Source organism: Pezoporus occidentalis, unplaced genomic scaffold, assembly GCF_034315485.1.
Source record: "Pezoporus occidentalis ecotype Australia unplaced genomic scaffold, CSIRO_AGI_Poc_V1 ctg85, whole genome shotgun sequence".
Classification (NCBI taxonomy): domain Eukaryota; kingdom Metazoa; phylum Chordata; class Aves; order Psittaciformes; family Psittacidae; genus Pezoporus; species Pezoporus occidentalis.
This window is the reverse complement of record NW_026916212.1, coordinates 259,990-273,889: the sequence shown is the minus strand read 5'-3', so window position 1 is coordinate 273,889 and position 13,900 is coordinate 259,990. Positions and strand designations below refer to the sequence as shown.

The window sequence follows — 13,900 nt, the reverse complement described above, 5'->3', positions numbered from 1 at the left end:
AAAATACTTTTTTCCCTGTCTTAACATTTGATAAATTCCAAAAATGAATGTGTGGTTTTATCTACAATTTGATATTTATCCAAATAGCATGTTTGGATTTTGTATCCACTTCATGCACTTCCTTTTGTAGTTCATAATCAAACCTTTATTCTGCAAGTAAAGTGAAGCAATTTTATTGCTTTTTTCAGTATCTTGGAAATACCCAGTTTAATCTTTTTTGAGCAGCAGCAGTACCAGTTCTGATTCTGCTGCCTGTCTGGTTCTTTTCAATCTCTTGATAGCCTGTCTGATAAAAACTGAGTAGAGCAACTGTTAATACTAACTAATGAACTATCAGGAGTGATTCTTTGTAGTCCAGTAAGAGCTTTTAGTTTCTTTAAAATGCTGTCTCACTCTCTTATTAATTAGCATCCTTAAAGAGCTAGCATATCTTAGGTTTTGGTGTTCCTGTAAGAAAAATTAAGAAAAAATTGTTTCTTATCTGTATCAAATTACTTCACAAAACAGATTAATAGTAATTAATTTAAAAATTACATATCAATAAGCCTTCTCTGTAAGCTTCTTCCTCTTTATTTTAGTGCTGATGAACTACTCCTGACAGAAATGATGTTCAATGGTATCTTCAATGACTTATCTCCAGAACAGACAGCTGCGCTACTAAGCTGTTTTGTATTTCAAGAGAATGTGAGTTACTTTTTCAGTCCATGAATTCTAGACATTTATGTCTACCAACAGTGTTGTTTATAATTCAGTTTCAGAATAGGTCATAACAGTACCAGCCATTGCACATTTTTTATCCTTTCCTAAGGTGTTTGACATGAACTCCCACTGAGCTTAGCAAACACATTGCAATTTCAGTGCTGAAATATCTTTCCCCGTGTGTGACATACCAAAGACTGTGTAAAATTGCAGTCCTTGTAATCAGTGTGCCAGTTTTCCCCGGTTGTGGTTTAAGCCCAGCCAGTTACTTAGAACCACGCAGCTGCTCGCTCACTCCCCTCAGCCTCCTTCCTCCCCCCACTCCAGCAGGGATGGGGAGGAGAATTGAAAGAATGTAACTCCCACGGGTTGAGATAAGAACAGTCCAGTAACTAAGGTATTACACAAACCACTGCTGCTACCACCAACAAGGAAATAACAAGGGAAGAGAATACAACCGCTCACCACCCACTGACCAATACCCAGCCTGACCTGAGCAGTGATCTAGCCCATCCGGGTAACCGCCCCCAGTTTATATAGTGGGCATGACGTGCTGTGGTATGAAATACTCGTTTGGGTCAGGTGCCCTGTCTCTGCTTCCTCCCGGCTTCCCCTCCTCCCTGGCAGAGCGTGAGACTCAGAAAGGCCTTGGTCAGAGTAAACATTACTGAGCAGCAACTAAAAACATCGGTGTTATCAGCACTGTTCCCAGGCTGAAAGTCAAAAACACAGCACTGCACCAGCTGTGAGGAGAAAAATGACTGCTACTGCTGAACTCGGGACACCCACCATTCAGTGAAGCTGTATTAATAGATTCTCAGCTCACACAATTGTGTTTATGTATGTATGCACATACATTCTTAAAATGTAGAATGATTATTTCAAAACAGAAGCTTAACAATATTTGCTCCTACACTCTGGGGTTAATTCTGAAACATGTCCATGTTACATCATTTGGACAGCACCCTTGACCTGTTGATGGAAATGGCAGCACTACATGGTATTGATACGAAAAGAGCTGTTAAAAACAGACCATATATTAAAAAAAAATGAGTGTTTAACATCAGACACCGTTGTTTTCCCACCTACAATCTGTATAGAAGTTTAGCATCATTAAGGAAATACAGTAAAAATCCACTTGCATATGGATATTACTGCAGATGTTGAGCAACATATATCACTTAGTTTGATTCCAAATGTGGGAGGCACATTAGTGGCAGATGCTAATGGGTTACTTTTGTTAGTAGAAGGCATGCCAAGGTAGGCCATTGTTAGAATATTGCGGTTCACCCAACAGTAATACTTGGGTCTAAACAGATAGGACAGTTGCTGTATTTGTATAGCCATATTTTCATATATAACTACAGATGTTTAATTACTGAAAGCATTTACTTTTCACATTCTTAAAGAAAAGCTTGTAACAGTTAAAGTAGTAAAGGATCATCATTTTGGCAATTCAGAACTATGGGACAGGTAAACAGAGTGTCCTGGGTTCAGGAATTTTGGAAGTATTTAGAAAGCAGGCAGGTTTCTTTCATACTGTTGCCACCCTGTAAAGAAAGATTTTGTTTTTTCTGATTTAGTTTGAGGATCAAGTACTTGGGAAGTTCAGTAAATTTTACTTTTTGATAACACATTTGAGAAGTCATTGGAATAATTTAGTATGGCACTAGCACACATTGAACTTCTATTTTTGCATTTAATTTGGTATAGAGCAAATGTATGGAAGGGCATGAAATTATTTGATGTCTTGTTTTTCAGTCCAGTGAGATGCCAAAACTGACAGAGCAGTTGGCAGGACCACTTCGGCAAATGCAGGTAAATGCTGTCTGTTAGAAATAGGTGCAAGGTCAGTGTTAATGTTAACATGAGTAAGGAGTGTGGGGAAAGTATAAGCACACGTTTTTTGGATGATTTTGGATCATCAGTGAATTTGGCTGACACCGCATGTGGTTTTGCAGTGTGTAATAATGGGTTATCTTGTTTGCAGGAGGTCTTTATGCTGATTTAGAGCATGCCTTTAAAAACTTATATGAGCTTGCTTATGACACTCTAAGATGTTAATGCAGGCAGACTTAATGTAAACAGTGGGCTTCTTTTCTGCTTCTGGATAGTTTAAGACAGAAAGAGAAACCTCATCCTGTATGCAGTGCCTAATAGTATGCAAGACTTAATCTGTTTAAGTATATTATAAATTTAAATACCTTTATTTTAAAGGAGTGTGCAAAAAGAATTGCCAAGGTGTCAGCAGAAGCAAAACTGGAAATTGATGAAGAAAATTACTTGAATTCTTTCAGACCTCACCTCATGGATGTTGTCCATACATGGGCAAATGGTGCTAACTTTGCTCACATCTGCAAAATGACTGATGTCTTTGAAGGTATGTTAATCAGTTCTTCTTTAGGAGGTGTGAGATGGTAATTCCGTATCATGGAATGGTAATTCTGAATAACAGTATAAAAACTAGTAAAACTTATTAATCCAGGTGTATTCAAGTCTCTGCATGGCTGAAATGAAGTTGGAAAAAAATGGTTTACTATTCAGGTTAATTTCTAACCTATATAGAAGTCTTAATAGAATTCTCTATCTTATAATTCTGTATCTATATCTAATTCTGTATTTATATATTAAGAATCTATAGAAGACTTTGAAAAAGCATATCTCTAAATTTTAAAAACTTTCCAGAAATGGAATCCTATTTATTACAACAAAAGGTAACTTTCTTTTGCTAGTTAAAGAGGAAAACATCACATTCCCAATACTTGACATCAGGATGTACAGTTCTTGTGCTAATCCTTGTTACAGTTAATTATTTACTTGGTAAATTGAAGGGTCCTCCTGCTGTCTTAGTGATGACAGAAGTGAGAGGTGGTAACCACATCTCTGTTCCGGGTGGTTCATCACAGCAGGGCAGTGCCGATACTTGGAAAGCATAGATGTAACCTGCCACCTGGGTCAGCATGGTTCCTAAAACTGGAGAACTAGAAACTGCAGCTTGAGGAAGGTATTTGGTTTTCATGATTTAAAAAGCAGGATAACTTAAAGCCCAGAAATATCTGTAAAAACTGAAGGTCACCAGAATGGAAACCTGATTTCATCTTTTATGAGCAAAGTTGTGAAGAACAGTAGGATGGGTGCACCAGTCTTATAATGCTGTATGCAATTGCTGATCTGTGAACATTCTTCTTGAAGTTGTTCCTGTCATCGTTGTCTTGCCTCTTCCAAATGCTGTTTAATTTTTTGTATGTTGCAAATGGGAGCCCTTAAAACAGAAGAAGTCATGTAGTTCTGTAACCCAGTGCATAGAACTTTCTAAAGTAGGTTGCCTGCAAGCAATAGGTATCCTGGCAGTCTTTGATTCTGCATTCAGCAGATTCCTCCTCATATCTGAGCAGATGGGTGAGCCTTATATCTGCTTTTGAGTCACCTGAGGCTGGGGAGCACAGAGGGAGAAGCAGTAGCTGGCTTACATTTTCACATTGGCACTTGACTGTTCACAATACACTGGGCAGTAGTGTTTTTTATTCATTGTATTTGGGCTAAGGTCAGCCAGTTAGCTAGCTCCCTCAAAATCGGATCTTACAGACCTATTTGGAGAGGTTCAGCTCTTGTGACGGGGGTTGACATGTTTCTTCCCTTAACTTTTAATTTGGCTGGCTTTCTGTGCATTGTCCAAAAAGAGGGTGTCCTGGGTTTGGCAGTGGCAGTTTTTCTCCTTCTTGGTGGCTGGTGCAGCGCTGTGTTTTGACTTTCAGCCTGGGAACACTGCTGATAATACTGATGTTTTCAGTTGTTTCTAAGTGGTGTTTACCCTGACCAAGCCCTTCAGCTGTCCACTGCCAGTTATGCTTACCTTAAATGCAGAGTGGTGTTGCTAAATCCTAGGGGAGTTTGTCCCATTAGCCAAGTTGCTACAGTGATAAAAATAACCCGAACAACAGAACACAAAACGCCACAGCATCCTTATTTTGATCTGATCTGAAGTACAAATGTTCATGTTAGGTATTAGTGTTTCCTTTTGTGATTTTGATGGAGGTTGTTGATGGCCGATTAGAGCTCTAAAATGAGGTCATTTTTCCACTTTGGCTTCTGGGCAGTGTGGAATTAGCAGTAATGAACTGCTGTTATTACAGGGAGGCCCAGTCTCACTGTAAGGAGGCAAAATTAGAGTGCATTGGAAGACACCACTTTTTTTAAAACTGCTTTTCATCACACACTTTCCCCAAACATGCTAAAAGTACTTTCTGAAAGACTGTGCCCTTCACAAGACACTGATGATGTTCAGTTGTGTGATCCATCCAGGCTAAGGTGCACCAGCAGAACTTTCCTAAACAGAAACCTTGAGTCAGTGGCATGCTTTCACTATTACAGCCTAAAGATGGATGGTGTTCTGCTGTTTCATTAGTACTGATGGTCAAGTGTCTGAAGCCCCTTTTGGTGCAGTTATGAGTGTGAAAACTTGTAGCTGCCTTTTGAGGTTGCAGCAATAAGCCTGAGTGCTCGAAGAGCAAACATGCTTGCCACAGATTGGAGCAGTGTTGACTGACTAATGAAAATAAGTTGTCATGAAGCTGAAATGTGTATTGGGAAAAAATAGAAATGAGAGCTTTTTAAAGCTGTAGGGAAGAATGGTAAGCTGATCAAAGTATCCTAATAACCAATTGCAGATCAGCCATTTTGCTTTGCAGAAGTAAGTATACACAACAGTAATTTATTCCAAAAATGCAGGGTTTTTTTATGCACCAAAAAAGTATGTCTGCAACACCCCCAGCTACGCTGCCTGTAAATGAGACTCTGTGGAATGGTTGGCAGGGGTGGCCTTGAAACTGAGATATGTAGGATCTTGGAGAGCTGAGCTGGAGCCAGCCATAACACAGCGTGGCCACACTTTGGGGAGCTGCCTGCAGTTCACTGTGGTTTTGTGCTTTGTGTCCAGTTGACAATCAGTGGGGTTCTTCACGTAATGTCATTGCAGTAGGTTTTACAGACAGCTGTCCTCACACAGACTGTTCTTTCTTTAGAAACTGACATGGCCTACTGGTACCATATGAATGTGTTTTAGAAGAGAAGGGCTATTTTTCTTCTCACTTTCCCAACAGCTTTGTAGAATGTTTTCATATGGACAGTTCTTTTCCAGGTACTATGCCTTGTCTACAGATGATCTTTCTGTGGTTCAATGTAATACTATCTAGTCCAGTATTCCTGCAGTGAGCAGGGACATCTTCAAGTAGATTTGGTTGCTCAGAGTCCCATCCAACCTGACCTTAAAAGTTTCCAGGGATGGGGCATCTACCACCTCTCTGGACAACCAGTGTTTCACAACCCTCATCCTAAAAGATTTCTTCCTTACATCTAGTCTGAATTTGTCCACTTTACTCGTCCCTTTGCTACAGGCCTTACTAAAAAGTCTGTCCCCATCTTTCTCATGAGTCCTCTTTAAGTATTGAAAGACCACATAAGATGTCCCTGGAGCCTTCTTCAGGCTGAACAAGCCCAGCTCTCTTAGCCTCTCTCCATACGAGAGGTGCTCCAGCTCTCTGATCATTTCTCTGGCCCTCCAACTCACTCCAGCACGTCTGTGTCCTTGTGTTGGAGGCCCCAGAGGTGGACACAGTGCTGCAGGTGGGGTGTCATGAAAGTGGAGAAATGGGGCAAAACCCCTTCCCTCAAACCACTGGCCATGGTCCTTTGGATGCAGCCCAGGACGCAGTTGGCTTTCTGGGCTGCCAGGCACATTGCTGTGTCAGGTCCAGCTTTTCGCCCACCACTACCCACCAGTCCTCTACAGGGCTGCTGTCAATAACTGCATCCCATACTTACCCTATGATAGTTATTTTGCTTACAGCAATTTTGACTCTAGGTGCAAGATGGTGTTGGAGAAAATAACCGAACAGCACGCAGTTTGCATGCCACTGGAAGAGCATAATGGTTATAGGGTCATTTTGTGAAACTTGTTAACAGGGACTTGGGCTGAGCTCAGAAGTTAAAACAGGAGGTGAATGTGTAACAAACTATTGTGGGTATTAGGTTGCAGTGTGAGCTTTTAATGCATTAACTGTAAGCATGCAATTGAGTAGTATAGAGTGGTCCATAGACTCCCGAGTGGCACAGGAGTAGTGCCACACACCAAAGGCTATCAAAAAAATTACAAAAAATAAATCTGTGTTCTTGAAGCAGCAAACTTATGAATCCCCCAAACATGTATGTTTTTTCAGGAAGGTCTAAATAAAAGAACTTAAGTTTCAAGTACTTGAAAGAAAGTAGGAATTACTGAACAGCCCATGAAGTCCTCTGATTAAATTAGTTAGGGGCTGTGAAGGCAGTAGAAGGGAACAGGACAAGCATTTGGAGACAGCTTCAAGGAAATGCCTGATGGAGAATTCCACTGTTAAAGAGAAACCAAGTTTAAGACATACAGCTTTTCTTATCCTTGCCTTCTAGATAAATTGAACAGGGTTGGAGAAGAAATGAATACTTTAATCCAAAGTGAGCTTAAGCAACTGAGTTACTCAGTGACATGATGTAGCAGGAGGTACATAGTTTTCTCCTACACCTTTTATACAGGCAGCATAATTCGATGCATGAGGAGGTTGGAAGAATTGCTTCGGCAGATGTGCCAAGCTGCAAAAGCCATCGGAAACACAGAGCTGGAAAACAAGTTTGCAGAGGGTATGTATTTCACTTCCACAGTACAAGAAGTAACTCTAGAAAAGGAAAGTTGGGGAGGGCAGGTAGGACACAGAATGTGGGTGAAGGATTTGGTAACATAAACTTCTGCTGTTGACTGCATGGTGAACAAATCATTGCTCGCTTTCCAGAGGAAAGAGCAAACTTTTATCAAAAAGCATCTGTCTTACAAGTTTGACTTTAAAAGGTGGTGGTTTTGGTGCATTCTGACAGTTTAACAGTCTGTGACTGAATATGGATGTACTGTTACTTCCGTTTAAGACTCATAGCGCTTTGTTTACTGTAAGGTGTTACATGCATGTGCCTGTATTTAAATAGTGATTGTGTCAGTTATGAGTGTTGGATATTAATGTGTTTTCCTTTTTAATAGGGATTACAAAAATCAAGAGGGATATTGTCTTTGCTGCAAGCCTTTACCTGTAACAGGTTGTCTTCCAGAAGCAGCACAAGAGCCACCTTACGGGGAAATTTAATCACACGATACTTCCATTTCCAATAATTTTTTTTAATGGAGCGTATTTTAACCACAGTTATTTTAATAAGGCATGTACAAACAGTTTATGTAATATAACTGTTACCATGTTTTCAATAAAAATTTACAGTTTGAATAACTTTTTTCTTTTAAGCAAGGGCTTGCACCAACAGATATTTAAAGTTTAGATATACAATAACTGTGGTTATTGTAACTCTGGTAGATGTTATTATATACAGGTAAAGTGAGCATCCAAGAGCAGCAGCAGTCCCTTAAAGGCATTTACTTCCATTACAGATTTAGACTTGTGAAATTGTTTTCCTTTCAGAGAGCAAGACAAGTGGGTCATGCTTTATGGTTGATGATTGCTGCCAAAGTGATTTCCATTTGTTGGAGTCTCATGTAGGGTTGTATGGGAATCTTCCTTCGGCTGAAATGTACATCCTCTCACTTTGAAGAAGTCAGACACGTACACAACCTAAGTGAAAAAATTAGCGTTAAGATCCTGCACTTGTAAGTCTTTGAGACAATAGGTAAATGCTTTTGCAGAAGGTGAACTCCATTATCAAAACAAAGTTTAACCAGGTTGAAACATTAGAAAGTTGCTAAGAAAGTCATGGATAAAATTCCGTCATCTGTTCTTTCAATGGCTTTTTCTCCAGCTATTGCTCCCGCTCTGATGGATTGCTTCGCTACTGATGGTTTAAGCCAAATTTAAGGTTGTGTGGTAACTGCTCTAATGGCCTTGTTGGGAACTGCTTCATCACAATAGCTATAGTTTTAACTCCTTCCTTTAAATGAAGGAGCAAAATATGCTTGCTGAGGGCCTACACCACATGTACGGTTAAATTTACTCTGTAAGCTATTTAGAATAGGACATGAGAGTGTGTACTTTGGCTGAGGAAGACATGTCAGTAGTTAGTAACTGTTACTATCTGCAGTGTGACCCTCCCTTACATTTATTCTTGCTGGCTAAACCAACCTTGGATTCCTCTCCTTGGCAAGGTTCACAACAGCAGCTCCTTCCCCAGTTCAAGTGTCTCATAGCCCCAGCAGCTGTAAGGCTAACTACTTACTTTATCCTTCCTTGCATTTCTTTGACCATGCCACCTCACTTTCTTCAGTTATCAACTACAAGACACATCCTTTGATCCAGTTCTGCAGTTTGTTTTCTTCCCTTTGCCCACTTCAAGTCATACTAGTAGGCATGCTGAGTACAGTGATGCACGAAGTATAGTAATTAAGAAGCTTTCTCTCATGATCCCTTCCTACGTCACCTCCTCCCATCCCACTGCAAACCTGAGAACTTCAGAACACGATTTATAGCAGCAGAAGAAACCGTACTCCATGCTGCAGGCTGGCTGGTGCCCCAGCAGGCTGCTTTAGCTGCATACCAGATGAGTTTCAGTTTCCACTCAATGCTAAATTCACTCAACTCAATTTAGTGCTCCATTTGCAGTTGCTGCCCCAGCATGCTCTCACCTCAGCTGTTTCTGGACTCTTCTCTTTACAAATAATTTCCTCACCTTTCAACTCTGTAGTGCCACCTTCTACTCATGGTTGTATTGCCAAGTGTCTAAGATAGATACCCTCCTTGCAATCATCCAGCAGCCCCCACTAAACTTGTTGTCCTAATAAAAAATAAGAATTACCTCAGCTTCTCAGTCCCTGATGCTTCTCATTCCCTGCACCCCTTTTCTTAGAGACTGAGGTTGTACAAAAGTAAGGGGTAGAATTATGTTTTAGTCAACATGCAGCCATTTAACAGCAACTAATGCAGTATGCAGAGCTTCCCAGAGCAGCTCCAAGGCTTGTTTTGATGATTGATTGCCACAAGTAAACAAAGCTTTATCTTGGAATGACTTCCGACTACCAGCTGAGAGAACATTTGTTTATCTTGGACTTGGTCCTTGCCGGTAAGTCTCAGTTCTTGGTAATGGAATTCCTCAATATGACCTCAGTTAGCTCATGTCTCTGATCTGTTTCTTCCCATGACCGAATGTACCATGGGATTGTGATGATGGCCAGCACAAGTGCTGCCACTAAGTCAGCCAGGCCTGCAGCTCCAAGTTTAGCTGATCTTCTTTTCAGATGGATAACTCTTCACACGTCAGAACAGCTCAGCTTCACATGCCTTGTGAACACACTTTTAGCACTCAAAATGCACACAAGGCATGCTGAAGAGTTTTTGTTTCCATCAGACTGAAAAAACAGGCTGTTTAAGCTGGCAGAGATTGATATTTTCATGCTGCCCTTATCCTTAAAGGCTTTGGGTTTTGCCCCTCTTACCTCATACACAGTTCTCCTCTGCTGTTGTGCTTGAGATGTAGAATTTGGCTAGAAGCAGAAGGTAGGGTTATTTAGAGGCCCACATGGTTTTGCAGTTGATCATTTCCAACTTGGTTGTTTGAAAAGCTCTGGGGCAGGGACAATTTCATGTTGTCCAGCAGCTAAAAAAGCCACTTATAATTGGTGCAGTCTCTACCCCACTCACTAAAGTACTATTGCTACACCCAGTTCAAGGAGTTACTTTGAAAGTTGCTGGAGAGGTGAAGCATTAGGAAGAGAGGCCTGCTTTCCTCTGAACACAGCCTGCAGTTCTAAGGTGCTGCTTATAAAAGCAGCATTCACACACACACGCACCCCCCTCTCCCTTCAGGAATTACTTACAATGAGCACAGCTACCACAGCTCCCTGAATGAGTCCTGTTAAAACATCACTCCAGTGATGCTTGTAATCAGATACACGTGACAGACCCACATAGATGGATGAAGCAATAAGACCAAATTGTATGGTAGGACGTAAAAGTCTTGCCCAGTCTCCTTTCATTCTGGCCTGAAGATAAATCTAAAAGAGAAAGAAACATAGTTCAAAAATGCAGCAAATGCAGAAGCAGTAATTGTGTAAAATTGTGCAGGGTCTGTTCAAAGAGCTGAAATTTGTGTTCAGAGACATCATGATGTGCACAGATATTCAAAGACCTCTACTCTCGTAACTATGTTATGGCAGAGTTTGATAGTCTTTATGGTTTTATAAAAACTATGTGACACCATCATAAAGGTGCTTATAGGTACTTGCTGTATTTGTACCAAGGTGACAGTTTTCAGGATAAAGGTACTAGTAATACCAGAGATACCTACAGCTTAGAAAGAATGCAGTGTTTTACTGCTGAATTAACTACAGGTAAGTCTTACTAAAACCGAACAGCAACTATCCAAATTTACAGTCCTTCAAATATAGGGAGCCCCATCTTGCTCTGAGCAGGGAGATCATTAACATCTTTGGTGACATTTACATATCTCATATGTAGAGCTGACAGTCTTTTTTGCTTTATTCTCAATTCCAGTCACCTTTAGCATGATCAGCCTTCTGGCATCACATTCCATCTGTAGTCAAGCATCAGAACTAACTCGATAATGGTGACTGATAGCATCTAGGATCACATTCCACACTTGTGTATTTTACTGAGCTCCATGTGTTCCTTGTCCTTTCTAGCTGCATATTAACCATGCTGCCACTCCAGTAAGCAAGTTAGCATGTGCAGGTCCCATGCTTTTTCTCTCCCTTCAGCGCTATTTATGTTGTATCTACGCTTTCAATGTGTTCTCAAATTCACAGTACTTTACTTAACTCCATTACTTTCCCATCTAACCTAAGACCCTGCTTTGTCTCCCTCTCTGGTCTGTCTAGGACATTAACCTCTTATTTCAGCTCTAAGAGGAGCTTCTCCAAATCCACCCTGTAAGGAGTACTGACAACTTGATCCTGTTGCCAAAAAAAGCACCATAGTTACCGTATTTATGGAGAAGAACAATACAGATGGAAGTTAAATTTAACATTTCAAGTCTCTCTCTTCAGTGCCACCTAAGAACTTCTGTTCCAAGTACAGACCCTTCACTGCCAGTGCTACAAAGTCATAGAAGCCGACTAAAACCACAGCAAAACAGCACACTAAACTGCTGGTAGATCCCCCCTTGCCAACAAAAGCCATAGCTGCCTTTAGATTTACAATATAAATACAAACATAGAGCATGCACTGTGGGTGCAAAGGTGTTACTTTCCAAAGTTAAACATGTGGGGAATGTTTGGTTGGCTTCTCTGACTAACTTCTACATCATCATTTTTGGCATGCTGACTTTTTGAGCTATAAATGGAGCATCAGAAGGATCAACCCTATCCATAACTGTCTTTCTTTAATAGGTCAGGGTGAAATCAGCCTCTGAAGAAGCTACAACTGAGCCTGAACTTGGAAGTATTTCCCCCCTCAGGTGGTGGGCACTGCTTACTTCTGGTGACCTTGGTTTCACCAGTAGGTGAATGTTGTGCAGCCACTTTAGAAATTAGCTGTCTCAGTTATTTTAACAAAAGGTGTTTTAATGTTCATATATTAATACCACATCTTAATTTACTCACAGTAGACAACACTACCTGCTTGCTTGCCAAATGGAGCAGAGGTGGGTCCAAGGAGCACATGCTGGTAGCCTAAAAAGAGCTGCCTGATGATTCCATACTGGCTGTTCTTTCCCCTTTCCCTATTCCCACTAAATCCTGCTTAAGGCAGCTAAAAATACCTTGCTGTAATAAAGTTTCTTCCATGTAAGCATTTCTGGTAGTTGGCAAAGGTGTAGAGACATACTAGAAAAGAGAGTTATGCAACTGCAGATAGGTGGGAAAACAGCTTTACTTCTGAACAGAGGAAGAAAATGAGGCAAACCAGAGAAAAAGCAAATTTGGAAAGATGGTAGTCCACAACACGTAACAACCAATAAAATAGTCTTAGAATCAACCTTACAGAGCATGTATTCAGATTTTCTTTCTGCTTGAGAAAGCAAACAAGAAACTTGGATTTAACATCTACGTAAAGACTTTATTTTCATACTAAGAGTGTAATCTCCAGTCATAGAGAATATATGGAGCTGCTCTATCAGCTGCAGAATACATGCAGTTGAGTACAGGCTTCACCAGTTCTAGGTGCTTCTTCACACCACCAGATCCAGTAGTTGCAGAGGAAATGCCCAAAGCCCTTCTTGCAGGTTCTACCAGGAGATTGATATGTATTACTCTAAAACTAGGTGTGAGAAATCACACCACAGGTGTCAGTGTGACTGATCACTGCTGTATTTAATTTCAGAAGTTAGCAGCTGTTCTGGTTACAACTGGTTTTTTCTCTGTTACTTGTTTTTGTTCAGTTGAGAGTATTTGCTACAATAGCAAATGCCACGTTATTTTAAGCAGGTAACTTCAAACTGACGCTGCTTTTAATAGGCTCAGGCAGTTGTGCTCCCCCACAAAGATTCTTCCTAGTGCCATGACTCACTCTTTGCAAGACAACAGCCATGTGCCTGGGTTGAAACAAGCCAGCACAGGAAAATGGACTAGCCAAAGAATTCCGCTAAATACAAACCAGGGTTGATACCAGAAGCATGCCCGAGTCCTCTGTATAGCATTATATGAACAGCATAGAGGTGTCTCGGTGTTACGCTGCACTAACACTGCTACTTTGACCCTGTTGACTAATGGCAGTCAGTGACTTTAAACTGTTCATAGGGCCTCTCCCGACAGGCACAGCATGCCTCACGTTCTTCTGAGCCTCTCTGAAGTCATCTACTTTAAGCTCAGCCTGAAAGAAGGGAAACAAGCAAGTCCCTGCCAGTCTCCTCACCTAAATCTCTTTGCTGGAAAGGAACAAGCTTTACAAGTAAAATTAATTTACAGAAGCAGCAGGAATTTAGGAAACGTCATCTTGTTACTACTACTGTAATGCTACTTGCCAGCATCTCGCTGCTGAAAAATACATTTGTGAGACTTACGAATGCAGCAGGAGCATCCGGAGCTGTTCTGGTAGCAATGTGCTCCTATCCGTGACAGCTATTTGATCATGCTAGCTCCCTGGTATTCTGTTTCTGACCATCTGTCTCATCATTCAGTAGTAGCATTCATCTGTGACCTATTTCCCTTCATTCCTCCATCCTGGTGTTTCTCATGTTTATTCTTTTTAAGGTGCACAAACAGATTTCGTAGAAACTTCATTGTAATGGGATT

The 13,900-nt window shown here is 40.8% G+C and overlaps 2 protein-coding genes across 8 annotated transcripts in view; one reads left to right on the top strand and one right to left on the bottom strand.

The window, feature by feature from the left end:
- Positions 1-7,997, top strand: part of MTREX (Mtr4 exosome RNA helicase) — a 45,414-nt gene extending 37,417 nt beyond the window's left edge. For 4 of the 6 annotated variants that reach the window (XM_062604302.1, XM_062604300.1, XM_062604301.1 and 1 more), the window contains 5 exons: positions 579-684; positions 2,461-2,517; positions 2,917-3,079; positions 7,264-7,368; positions 7,757-7,997. In XM_062604302.1, the coding sequence (XP_062460286.1) occupies positions 579-684; positions 2,461-2,517; positions 2,917-3,079; positions 7,264-7,368; positions 7,757-7,809 (484 nt within the window). In that variant the 3' untranslated portion in view covers positions 7,810-7,997. Of the gene's footprint in view, positions 1-578; positions 685-2,460; positions 2,518-2,916; positions 3,084-7,263; positions 7,369-7,756 lie in introns of those variants that run through there. The other 2 variants (XM_062604299.1, XR_009961888.1) reach the window with 2 other exon arrangements.
- PLPP1 (phospholipid phosphatase 1) overlaps positions 7,876-13,900 on the bottom strand; it is a 59,301-nt gene continuing 53,276 nt past the window's right edge. For both annotated transcript variants that reach the window (XM_062604304.1, XM_062604305.1), the window contains exons 5-6: positions 10,529-10,705; positions 7,876-8,336 (exon numbers count right to left, since the gene is read on the bottom strand). In XM_062604304.1, the coding sequence (XP_062460288.1) occupies positions 8,211-8,336; positions 10,529-10,705 (303 nt within the window). In that variant the 3' untranslated portion in view covers positions 7,876-8,210. The remainder of the gene's footprint in view (positions 8,337-10,528; positions 10,706-13,900) is intronic.